At 40.7% G+C, this 13,045-nt stretch overlaps 1 protein-coding gene across 3 annotated transcripts; it reads left to right on the top strand.

Annotated features, from left to right (window-relative positions):
- Positions 1-376: 376 nt before the first annotated feature.
- On the top strand, positions 377-12,569 carry NECAP1 (NECAP endocytosis associated 1). 3 transcript variants are annotated; one of them, XM_031033492.2, is made up of 9 exons: positions 438-527; positions 3,526-3,586; positions 6,271-6,371; positions 6,525-6,629; positions 7,324-7,405; positions 8,249-8,357; positions 8,444-8,624; positions 10,406-10,508; positions 10,844-12,569. In XM_031033492.2, exons 2-9 carry the CDS (start codon positions 3,546-3,548, stop codon positions 10,890-10,892), a joined length of 771 nt encoding a protein of 256 aa, XP_030889352.1. In that variant the 5' UTR covers positions 438-527; positions 3,526-3,545; the 3' UTR covers positions 10,893-12,569. The 3 variants fall into 3 exon arrangements, with proteins under 3 accessions (XP_006738303.1, XP_030889352.1, XP_081677278.1); XM_081821152.1 differs by lacking the exon at positions 438-527 and adding an exon at positions 5,893-5,948; XM_006738240.3 differs by lacking the exon at positions 3,526-3,586 and having other exon boundaries at positions 377-527.
- The last annotated feature ends 476 nt before the right edge of the window (positions 12,570-13,045 follow it).

The raw sequence follows: 13,045 nt of genomic DNA, 5'->3' as shown, positions 1-13,045 counted from the left end.
TATTTACTGTAGGTACCCGGTTCGGGATTACCAACAGGCAGATACCCCTTTCCTGCCGGGAAACTATGGTTAAAAAGTGGTTGTCAGAAAAACATTCTCCAGATTTCAAGGCGGTCCTCCTGCTCCCTAAGCACTGCGGGCAAGATGGAGCTTTCCCTAATCACCTTTCGGGAATGGAGATTTCTATAATGTGGGTCACACACTGGAAAGGCCGTTTTGCCATTACCCAAGATGGCGAACTGCGCAGCTTCACGATTTCCAGGTTTCAATATGGCTTCTCCGACCCGTACCTCCGGAGGTTAATCTCAAGAACCAAACTAAAATCGCGCGGAAGTAGCGTAAGCGGAAGTTGCGCGCAGCCCAACTTCCCACCCTCTACGTCCGCCCCCGTTCCTACGCCCCGCCCCTGGTGGCGCGGAGTGCAGAGCCAAGATGGCGACCGAGTTGGAGTACGAGTCTGTTTTGTGTGTGAAGCCAGACGTTAGCGTTTACCGGATTCCTCCACGGGCCTCCAACCGCGGTTACAGGTACTAACCCCGATACACTGCAGCACACGCATACCGGGTCGGGGATGACAGTTTCCTCCTCAGGTAGCACGCTGCGAGTCCCTTGCCACTGCCACCTCTGGGTTGTCACCTTGCTAACCTCCCTACCTGGGTTGTTATCGCCCTGCCCTCCTGTTCTTTCCCCACCGTGGAATGACATCCTGGTTTCCGCCGCTTTAAAAAAAAAATTACCGTCTGCACCCACCCACCCCTCCTCCCTTGGGCCCCTCTGGGTTACCCATCTGCTCCCCATCATCCACATCCAGTCGTGCCTGCTCTGTTGCCAGTCACCTTTGGTTCGTTCTTTTCCTGCGTCCTTCAGTTTGTCACCCTTGTCGAAACCCCCTCCCGTCCTCCCTCTCGTACACATTTCCAGTACCCAGTGCGCTTTTGTGAGTAGTCATTGTGTTGGCCATTCTGTAGGTGATACAGTTTATCTTCTGTGCTGTTGTCGGTCTTGCTACCAAATATCATCCACCATTTGGTTTTCCTTTCAGTTCTTTTGCTAGTGGGCAAAGGTTATGATTATAGGTTTTCCAGTCGGTGTCTATTCTGGGTTTTTTTTTCAGTACATTTTCTTGATGATTACATAGTATATTCTATTTTCCTTACCCCCCTCCCTTCTTAACCTCTCCCGTAGCTTTTTTCTCCAGAGTTAATGCAGCATTTTCTCTGTAGGGCCAGCTAACCGCCTTGTAATCCAATGATGGTGAGGTTCTGAGGATGCTGTAGGAGGTCATGAAGTCATGTAGTGGAAAGAGTTAACATGTTAACTGGGTTACATGTTAAGAAATATGAGTATGATCCCTGACAACTTAACAGTTATATGATTTGGGACAAATCTCTTAACCTTTCCAAGCCTTAGTTTTTCTCATCTGAGAAATAGGAAAAAAAAAAGTTAATGATAATAAAGCCTGCTCTAGTTATGTACCTCACAGAAGTTTTTGGAGGGTTAAATGAAATAATATAATAAATGTGAAAGAATTTAGGAAACAGTAAAGCAGCATATAAATATATAAGATACTGTTCTTATTGTTCTCTGATCCACATCACCATCATGATTTTCTTCTTGGCATTTATAATTATTTTGGCTTTTGTCCTCCTCCTGTGTCCATTATTTTGCCTCCTTACAGGAGGTTCATTCATCATGAATCAGTATCTTTGTACTTGCTGACTTGTGCATTAGACCCTGTGGGTTGTACCTTTCCGCAAAGAGGTAGTCCTAATTCCAGGCTTTCAATCAGACTCCAAATTGACCATGAATAGGAATCTACATGCTTTTTGATGGTGGTTACAGGTTATAATATGTATGACTCAGCTGAGACATCACCTTCCTTGGGAAGCCCCCTTGACCCTTCCATTCTGGCTTTGGTATGTTCTGTGTGTGCTTCCATAGCACCTATGCTTATCTCTGTCATAGTGAGTGCTCTTCCTTCTGTATTGTAATTGATTGCTCCATCTGTTTCTCTAGACTATCTGTGAACAGCTTGTTTCTTTTCTAATTTTATAGTACCAGGGTCTAGTACAGTGTCTGGCACATAGTGGGCACTCTGTAAACGTGGAAGAAATTTGTAGATTACACTTAATCACGTAAGTTAGCATTGAAATAGGTGAAATAGCTCATGACTTCCAACTTTAGTAGTAAAGCCTTCCTAAAGGATTTGATACACCATAGAGTGGGGTTCTCTTCTTTTTCTTCTACTTTAAGGTTTTTTTTTAAAGACCTTCCTTCTCTCATCTGCATTCTCTACCTTCACTTTCTAGTTTATCCATAGCCTTTTGTCCTTATGTCAGTTAATTGCACTGAGCCATCAAAACATTTTTTTAATTTTCCTCTTTTTCTTGTTATCTATGGTTCCCATGCTTATTATTGACATTTCTTATCCTCCAAAAGGCATTTTTTCATTAGCCACTTTTACTATAGTGAATGAAGAGAGCTGCACTAAGTTTGCATCAAGATTCCCATTTATTTGCTTTTGGAAAGACACTAAACTCTTTTTGTTTTTTAAAGATTTTATTTATTCTAGAGAGAGGGAACGAGAGAGCACACAAGCAGGGGGAGCAGTAGAGGGAGAGGGAGAAGCAGACTCTCCACTGAGCGGGGAGCCCGGTGCGGGGCTAGATCCCAGGACCTTGGGATCATGACCCGAGCCAAAGACAGATGCTTAACCAACTGGGCCAACCCAGGCACCCCGACACTTAACTCTTTTGAACTGTGGTTTCCTCATTTGTAGAAATGGATATACTACTACTTATCTTGCAATATCCTCTCACTTAATTTTCATAAGAATGGGCATAATGCTTGGCACGTAATAGATGCTTAATAAATATTACTTTTATGTCTTTTTGTCTGTCTAATCTTCTTGTTTACAGAACCCATTTTATATTATGAGCATGATTCTTCTTTAGGCTGCCATTAAAGGAAAAACTGGGCTTTTCAGGAAGCAGAAGGAATACTTGGTTTGAGTGACTAATAAGATTAGAGGGAATGAATGACTTTGATTCACCTATGGTGAGCTCTTGCTTCTCAGGCTTTTTTTTTTTTTTTAACCTTAGCCTTAGCTTTTTATTTATTTATTTATTTATTTATTTATTTATTTATTTATTTATTTGAGAGAGAGAGAGCACATGAGAGGGGGGGAGGGTCAGAGGGAGAAGCAGGCTCCTTGCTGAGCAGGGAGCCCGATGTGGGACTCGATCCTGGGACTCCAGGATCATGACCTGAGCGGAAGGCAGTCGCTTAACCAACTGAGCCACCCAGGCGCCCGCTTCTCAGGCTTTCACTGACAATTTAGGTCGATGAGAAAGTTATAAATGATTAAGAAATAGTTTCCCAACCTCTAAAACCGTTTTTATATTCATCACTGCCCTCCTCCTCAGCTTAATCAATAGTAAACTCAATAGTCTGTTTTAATGTGATGAGAATGCTGGACTTCAAAGTTAGGCATCATTACTTACTGTGTTACTGTTCTTCACTTAGACAGAGATGATAGGCTTTTCATGCCTATTCCGTATGGTTGCTGTAAGGATTTATTACTGAGGTAAGTGAAAATTTGTGAAGTCTGTTCAGAAGACCAGCGAAACCAAGAGTTCCTCAGGCTAGGTTTTGGGAGCAGGAAAGGAACTAAGGCTCAGGGCTGAGGGAAATTGCTGCTGGGAATATCCATTCGCTTACTGAGAATTTGTTAAATATTGGCCACTAGACATACAAGATAAATAAGACAAGGAACCTGTCCCAGGAAACACATCTAGTAGGTTTGTTCCTAATATATTCAATACACTATGTTTAGCTTATGGTGACATGACAGAAGTAATTACTCATTTAAAAAAAAATTAAAATACAGGGACCTTTAGAGCATCGTAGTCTGGATCAGATTCAAGTACTTGAGCTTCTTTGAGGCAGGGCATCAAGAGAGAAGAACATGACAAAGATTTGTCTTATAAATCCTGTTCAAAACCTGTGCTTATTTTCATTTTTCTCTTTTCCACCTTTTGCTTACCCTCTCCTTAAACTTATTCTTGTTTGGATATACCTTCTTGTTACCTTTCTAACTTGCAAGTATTCATTTTCAGGTTTCTAAGGGATGAATTTTGTTTTGTTTTTACCATTTTATTTTTAAGTAATCTCTGCACCCAACGTGGGCCTCGAACTCACAACCCTGAAATCGAGAGTCACATGCTCTACTAACTGAGCCAGCCAGGTGTCCCAGGATGAGTTATTAATAACTTTTACTTTGCCCTCTCTTTTCCACATGCTGACAAAACAAAATCACAAGGCAGTGCTTTGTAAAATTGGTCATATTTAAATAACATCTTAGATTTCATTCAAATTCATTTATCATACAGATTATAAGTATTCAGTATTTTGTAATGTTTCCATGGACGTCGCTATCTCTAGCCCACATGTCTTTCCTAAACTCCAGACTCATATTCAAATGCCTTCTCTATAGCTTTGCTTGAAAATCTATTTGACATCTCAAACTACATATTCAAAACTGAACTCCTGATCTTTCTTCCCAGACATGCTCTACCTATAGCCTTTCTGTGTCATGTATTGGCAGCTCCTTTGCTCAGGCTAAAATCTTCAGAGTCATCCTTGACTTCACATTAAATCCATTAGAAAATCCTGCTTATTTACTTTAAATAAATATATCCAGAATCTAGCCACTTCTGCTGCTCTCTGTTCCTAGTCACCATCATGACTCCTGGATTACTGCAGTAGTCTCTTAACTAATCCCCATGCTTCAGTACTTACATCCCTACATTGCTTTTGCACACAATAAAGTAATCCTTTTAAAATAAAAGGGAGATTGGGACGCCTGGGTGGCTCAGTAGGTTAAGCATCCAGCTCTTCATTTTGACTCAGTTCATGATCATCTCAGGGTCATGGGATCAAGCCCTGTGTCCGGCTCCATGCTCAGTGGGGAGTCTCTACTTGAGATTCTCTTCCCCCCCTCTCTTTCTCTCTCTCAAATAAATAAATAAGTCTTTAAAAAAATAACTACTCTCTTAAAACAAATAAAATAAAAGGAAGATCATATTTCACCTCTGCTAAAACCTGTAATGGCTTCTCCTTCACTCAGAGTCAAAGCCAAAATTCTTACAAGACCTGTAAAATTTGGCCTTCTGTTATCTCTCCCACTTCATCTCTTTATTTTATTCTTACTGCAGTGGCTTCCTTTGAGGGCAAACATTCCAGACATAACCCCACCTTAGCACCTTTGCACTAAGTGTTCCAATCCTGGAATCACCTCCTTCCTCCAATATCTGCATGAGGAACTTTCTTGCTTCCTTCACATTTTTGCTCACATTTCACCTTGTTAATAAGGTCTCCCCAACCACCTTCTTGAATGTTGCAACCTGTTTACTCTCCCACTACCCTCCCAATTTCCCTTTTCTGCCTCTGCATTTTCTTTTTATTTTAGCACTTATCATCTTCTGAGATACTAATTATTTTACTTATTTTTTATTATCTGTTTTCTATGATAATGTAAACCTCATGAGGGTAGAAGTCTTCGTTTTGTTCATTCACTGTTGTATCCCAAGCATCTAGAACAGTGCCTGTGACTTAATACACACTGTAAATATTGGTTGAATTCAGTGAAAGGTGATGATACGTTTAGGGATTTGGGACGGCTTCTGTTACCTAGTATAATTCATTTAGTAGACTTTGTTGTTACCTGATCAGTCAAATACTATTATATAAATTATTATTATTATTTTTTGAAAAGATTTTATTTATTTATTTGACAGAGACACTGAGAAAGGGAACACAAGCAGGGGGAGTGGGAGAGGGAGAAGAAGGCCCCCTGCCAAGCAGGGAGCCTGACGTGGGGCTCTATTCCAGGACCTTGGGATCATGACCCGAGCTGAAGGCAGACGCCTAATGACTGAGCCACCCAGGTGCCCCACTATTATATAAGTTATTGTCTGCAGTATGGAAATAGTATCATGAGAATTTTTTTAAATTGCTTGTGTTTGTACTTTACGTGTTTTTCTTGATGCTTATTGGATAATCCTTACGTAGTAAGGATTTATTTGCTCTGGGCTATATGTAATAATGAGACATCTATGTAGAGGGGATCATGAGTTATTCTTATTGATTATTTAATAGGTAGAAAGAATAAGCAACCAGGACAACAAAACAGGAATATGGCAAATGATTCTGTGTCGGTTTTTAGTACTTAAAGATATGGACCTGAGACTTCCTATTTTCCTATCCTAGGGCATCTGACTGGAAATTAGACCAGCCTGATTGGACTGGTCGCCTCCGAATCACTTCAAAAGGGAAGATCGCTTATATCAAACTTGAGGATAAAGTGTCAGGTAATCTGCTGTGACTCTTTAACATATTAAGAGTATTAGTTTGGTGCATTTTTATAAGTACATTTAAGTTGGGGACTGGAATGGAAATATTTGTTAACTGGAGTTTTAGATTTTTGCTTCCTTTGCTCAAAGAAGTCTTTTCTTACCTGTCAGGGGAGCTCTTTGCTCAGGCGCCGGTAGAACAATATCCTGGTATTGCTGTGGAGACAGTGACAGATTCCAGCCGCTACTTTGTAATCCGGATCCAGGATGGTACTGGTAAGGAGTCTGGGATTTTGAACGGGATGATATTAGGAAAATAGGTAAATGCACTTCAATGAAAGTGTGTCCTAATTGCATTTATCTTACTTCAGTTTACTAAATTTTTCCTCTCCTTTCTCCATAGTTAACTATAGTTGCTAAAGGACAAGGATTAACATGTTATTTGTAAGAGATATGAACGCAAGTTCAAGACATGGTAATTAATAGGTAGATGTAAATAAATCAAAATGTCTAGCTAACCAAAGAATTAACACATATTGCCCATTCCTTCATTGTTTGTGGTGGGTTTTGGTGGGACTGTCTTAAATCATCTGTGTCTAGGGCAGTCTATCTTTTCTCCATAGTCTATATCAGAGGTGGTTAAACTTTTTCTGTTTGAACACAGATCGTAAATATTTTAGATTTTTGTTCTCTATTGTAACCACTTAATTCTGCTGATGTAGTATGAAAGCAGCCATTGATAATATGTAAACAAATTGGTGTAGCTGTGTTCAAGTAAAATGTTACTTATAAAGACAGGCGATGGCAGCATTTGGCCCTTGGGCTGTATGTAGTTTTTTTGGACCCCTGGGTTGTGAGAAAATGTTTTATGTTCACGACTTGATTTAGTTAAGGTGACTGTTAATTTTCACTGGGTGGAATTTTCCCTAAGGGACACTTCCTATTCTGAGTATTCCTGTCTTTTTCACAGGGCGTAGTGCTTTCATTGGCATTGGCTTCACAGATCGGGGTGATGCCTTTGACTTTAACGTCTCCTTGCAAGATCACTTCAAGTGAGTGAAACTTGTCCTTTAGTTACCTGGTTAAAAGGTTTTGGAAGTGCTCCTTTTCAGTTGAATGGACACTATCTCTTTTACCTCCTGGTTTCTGTATTTGGTAAAAGAGTTCATTATGAATTTGAATCTTCCCATTTGCTGTTTCCTTACATTATCTTTGTATCTGCTTTGACCTTTCCTTAAAACCTGGAACATGTTTTTGGTCCCTTGTACAGTGTCTTGAGATGTTTTTGCTTATGTCTCTGGGGAATTGGCACTTGATTTTAAGTGGCTGAGGGAGGCATATAATAATAGCAGGACTGTATGGGAGCTAGGTGGGGAGTTGTGTGCCAGCTTTGTTACTTTGTATAGCTGACATGTTTTATGTCTGTTTCAGCATTTCTTCCGGCTGCCTGGTTTTGGCACAGCTGTGGTGCATAGCACTGTGCACAATGTCAACTTCCTACTTCAGGGGCAGGCATAGGCATAACTCAGCTTTTCTGCCTCAGAACTCTGAAATTGTGGAATTCCACTCCGTTGGCATAAGGAAGCAGCCTGGAAGGACTGAGGAATTAATTACACTCCCTCAGGGGTAGCCCTCAACAATGGAGGATGGGGATTGGCAGCTAAATGCCCTCCTTTGGAGGGACAAGTTAAATATGTATTCTGGGTGGCTCCTCAGTACCATTGAACCCTGTTGCCCTCTTTCATGGCTTTTCTTCCTTTCCTTCCTCATTCTTCATGTTTCCTCACTCTGCTTTCTGGAATCTTGTTTCATATAAGTTAGTTACACTCAGATTTGTGTGTCGGACTCTGCTTTTAGGTAATCCCAAATTAAGATAATTTACTCTTTTACTGAAGGTGGGTAAAGCAGGAATCTGAGATTTCCAAAGAATCTCAGGACATGGACAATCGTCCTAAGTTGGATCTGGGCTTCAAGGAAGGACAGACCATCAAGTTGAGTATTGGGGTGAGTATGATTTCTTTCCCCCACTCCCTGTATTTTTATAATAAGCTTGTGACTTTTTCTTTCTCTTCTCTGTTTTCTCATTGTAGAACATTACAACTAAGAAAGGAGGTGCTTCTAAGCCCAAGACTACAGGGGCTGGGGGCCTAAGCTTGCTCCCACCCCCACCTGGAGGCAAAGTCACTATTCCCCCACCAACCTCCGTTCCCATCAGCAATCATGTCACTCCACCACCCATTCCAAAATCTAACCATGGAGGTAGTGATGCAGGTAAATCTCTATTACTTTTAACTTTGAGAAATCATCATATCTTAGGTTTTGATTGGGTAGCACCTGTTTGCCAAGGAGTGTGTTGATGTTTTTGCTATGAAATGGCACTTGGTGCTGACAAGGTGATTCTGGCAGCCTCTAGTAAGGAATTAAAGCTTTTCTAGTGAACTGAGAGTCATGGTATTTGGTAGGTTCTTTGTCAGAAAATGAGTAGATATTAAAAAGACTATTTTCTTCATTGTACCTTGGTTAGATGCTAGTAGGCCTGAGAGTCAGATGGAGTAAGATTTTGGTCATAGCTCTGCTATTTTATATCTTTTTTTTTTTTTAAAGATTTTATTTTTATTTATTTGATAGAGAGACAACGAGAGAGGGAACACAAGCGGGGGGGTGGGAGACGGAGAAGCAGGCCTCCCGCTGAGCAGGGAGCTCGACACAGGGCTCCATCCCAGGACCCTGGGATCATGACCTGAGCCAAAGGCAGATGCTTAATGGACTGAGCCACCCAGGCACCCCTGTCTCAATATCCTTATCTGTAAAATGGAGACTTAGAATTACCCCAGGATTGTAAAGGAGAAATGATGTGACACCACCTAGTACAGTCCATGGGACGTTGTAGCCATTCAGTAAATGTTATTTCTTTTAATCTTCTCTGTTTCTTCACAAAGGCAGTTGGGAGAAAATTAGACAGCATCTGGGTTTGTGAATATATTTTCACTCTTCTATACTATCTGATGGGGAAAACAGAGTTATTTCCGTTTCAAAATGAGAACATTAGAACTTGGAAAGGAGTTTTCCAAAGGTTAGAGAAGCAGATATTAGAATCTGTAGTTTTAACTTATATTGCAGGGATGCAGAGCATTCTTACCATTGATTGCTAAGAGTAAAGTTTCTCTTTCTGGAATTTTGAGGTAAAAATGGTTATAACCTACTTCTTCTCATAAGTGTCTCCAGAAGGCACTGGGGATAACGTCTAAAATTTTAATTTTTTTGAATTAAACTTTTTATTTTAAGGTAATTGTAGCTTCACATGCAGTTGTAAAAAATAACACAAAGAAATCCTGTGTACCCTTTACTCAGTTCCCCTAAATGGTAACATTTGCAAAACCAAAGTCAAATATCACCAGGAAATTGACATCAATACTACCTACTGATCTTATTTAGATTTCACCAGATTTACGTGTTCTCATTTGTGTGTATATGTGTGTTTTTAGTTCTATGCACTTTTATCATGTGTAGGTTCCTGGATCCATCACCATGGTCAGGATACAGAACAGCTCCATCAGTACAAGGATCCCTCATGTCATCCGTTTATAACCACACCTACCTCCTGCATCCTGCCCCACACCCACTCACTAACCCTAGGCAATCACTAATTTCTTCTCCATCTCTATAATTTTGTCATTTCATGAATGTTATATAAATGGAATCACAGAGTACATAACTTTTGGGATTGGCTTTTTCCACTCAGCATACTTCCCTTGAGATTCATCCAAGTTGTGTATATTAATAGTTTCTCTCTCTCTCTCTTTTTTTTTTTTAAAGATTTTATTTATTTGACAGCACAAGCAGGGGGAGCGGTAGGCAGAGGGAGAGGGAGAAGCAGGCTTCCCGCTGAGCAGGGAGCCTGATGCGGGGCTCGATCCCAGGACCCTGGGATCATGACTGAGCCGAAGGCGGATGCTTAATGACTGAGCCACCCAGGCACCCCTAAGCTTTTATTTCTCAGATCTTTATTATGTTTTCCCTTTTCTTTTCTCATCTCTTTACTGTGTATTCAGATATCCTTTTAGATTTGGATTCTCCTGCTCCTGTCACGGCACCAGCACCGGCTCCAGGTTCTGCAAGCAGTGACTTGTGGGGAGACTTTAGCACTGCATCCAGGTATGAGCCTAGTGAAACCACCATACTCTCAATCAGGGTACAGAGGATGTGTTACAGTCAAATGAAATCTTGAACTGGGAAAGCAGGGCATTTGCAGGTCATACAGAGTCTCTGGCAGGAATTCTAGGTAAGGAAGTAGAGGAGTGCTGGGGATAGTGGGGTAAGAAAGCTGTAGGATGAAGTTTGAGTGGGATATTTCACGCCTTGATAATTAGAATTTCTAGTGAGGTATAGTTTCAGAAATTCTGGGTAGCAGTTTCTTGGAAGCTATTACGTGAAGAATGGAGTAGCTATCCTAATTCCTTTGGCTTTCTCTCTGTTCTCCTGTCTTGCAGCTCTGTTCCAAACCAGGCACCACAGCCATCCAACTGGGTCCAGTTCTGAATAGCATTGGCAGGACATTAAGGACAGACTTGAAGAAAAAAAATGACCTTGAGGGCACCAATCTGTGAGGGAAGCTAGGAACCCCTTCTCTCCCCAGAACCAAAATTACTGGACAATCTTTTTCATAGCTTCTCCATTGCATTCAAGCTGGTTTATATCACTCCCCTGTGTTGTTACTTGCTGTACAGCCAAGAAAGTATCTCTTATCTCCTGTTCACTATTAAGGCAGGGAATAATGGGTCTTACCATACTTGTGGCTGACTATGCAGGGCTCAGAAGGCCAGGTCTCTTTGCGGGGGAAATGAACTCTACCATCTGTAAAATTTTTCTCTGTCTTTTCAATTCTTTAGTTTATTTCCAAATCATCTCATGACCCCGTGTGCCCTACTTAACAATTTCAGGGGAAACAGAAACCTTGAAATTTCCTTTTCCATTAACCTAAGACCCTAAAAATGGACTGGCTGACCTCAGTGTTTACAAATTCAGAGTTTTGATAGGGATAGGTATGAAGAAAGACCTGTTTCCTGGGTCTGTGTTATAGATCCTCCTTCAGGCTTATCCTGTTCAGTGAACATCCTGTGCCAGGTGCAGCTCCGTCACCCTCTCATGTGTTTACATGTTTCTTCCTATGCTCAGAGGGTTTTGTTGGTGGCACTTTCACTGTTCTTTTGTTTGCTGAATAGTGCAACAACTTTGACCAGTGGGTGTCTCTTGGATGAAGGAGGTTCAAGGGGCCGTGTTTCCCAAGTTATGTTGTAGAGAAGCGTTTACTTTCTTGCAGCTCCATCTATCTGCTGCATTTGAAGTGTGGCATTACTTTGTATTTGCCCCATTATTTGACCTGAAGTTGAAGGGTTTAGAGTTTTTAACAGGATATGTAGAGCAGAAGGGTTGAAAGCACGTAACTCTCTTTCAGTACCCACATTGCCTTGCTGCCTGGATATCTGGCCCCTTTCCATAAACATTTATTTTTCAGTCCATCGAGCTCTTCACTAGAAAGCTGCTATTACCTACATCGTCATGTATGGAGGAAGTCGGAGAGTCCCTGGCACGCTAGCTGTGATAGTTTTGCCCACGTGATGGCCTTGATAAACCGTCACCTGGGGTATCTCAGAAGCAAGTTGCTCTCCCACCACTTTCCCTTCCCTCTACCCCACCATTCCTTTTATGATGCTGTGAAGAGAGTTCCCTTTCTTAGGTGAATGGGCACTACCTGTTTTGTTTGTTAATGGGCAATTTTGAGGATGAAATGGGAGGATATCATTTCTTCCCTTAGCACTTCTTTGGATGTGTACACTCTGGCTGAAGGGAGTCTTATATTTAGTTTCAAAATATATTCTCTCTCCTGTATTTCCTTCCTGACTCTTTTAAACTTTGGGTCCATTTTTTTCATTGCCTCCTGTTCCAGGCAGCTCTATTCTTACAGAGCCATGGCAGGACATTTTTAAAATTCCAATAGAAAACACTAAATGGAAAGTTCTATAGAATCACTAGTGACTAACTACTGGGAACCTATTTTCTCAATCTTCTTCCATGTTGTGTTCTTTGTATTCTCAAGATGATAATATATTATGTATTTGAATTGCTGGAAAATTGAAAATGAAATTTAAAATATATGTATATAAAGCATATGCTGTATTGGTGCAATAATGGTAATTAAAAATGTGGAAAAAGGTAGTGTCTCCTTTATCTTTTAATTTGCCTACTTCAGTGCCTTTTTAATTTAACTGACCCAATATAAATGGGCCAGTAGGTAATAAACAGACATTTTCATGTCTATTACTCTTTTTCAAGAAATAGGGCTTTTAAGTTCAGGTTACACTTCTGTCTTCATGGTTCTAAACCCACAGAGCACTCCTAATAGAGATGATTTATAGGAATTATTTATTTGCTGGTATAGTTCATTTCATTTGCTTCAGATTGTCTTTATGATCTAGGCCACCTCTCACATCCCAGAACTATAAGCAGCTTAAATGAGGGGAATCGGTGTAAGAGATGAAACTAAAGTCAGTGTCACAGACTTTGGAAACCAGAAGATCTTGGAGTTCTCATTCAGTGATTTTCACAGAAGGTGAATCAGAATGATATATGTGCTTGCCTTTTTTTTTTCTTTTTTCTTTAAAGTAACAAGCCGTTCCCTCCAGAGGTTCTGA

This window comes from Leptonychotes weddellii, chromosome 5 (genome assembly GCF_054177405.1).
Source record: "Leptonychotes weddellii isolate Sample4059 chromosome 5, ASM5417740v2, whole genome shotgun sequence".
Classification (NCBI taxonomy): domain Eukaryota; kingdom Metazoa; phylum Chordata; class Mammalia; order Carnivora; family Phocidae; genus Leptonychotes; species Leptonychotes weddellii.
The sequence above is the reverse complement of the archived record's forward strand: the minus strand, read 5'-3'. Positions and strand labels throughout refer to the sequence as shown.

Coding starts and splice junctions, on each gene's coding strand:
- NECAP1 (XM_006738240.3), top strand. CDS start 433: ATGGCGACCGAGTTGGAGTACGAGTCTGTTTTGTGTGTGAAGCCAGAC. Junction 528..6,270: donor GCCTCCAACCGCGGTTACAG/GTACTAACCCCG, acceptor TTCCTATCCTAG/GGCATCTGACTGGAAATTAG. Junction 8,625..10,405: donor CCATGGAGGTAGTGATGCAG/GTAAATCTCTAT, acceptor CTGTGTATTCAG/ATATCCTTTTAGATTTGGAT.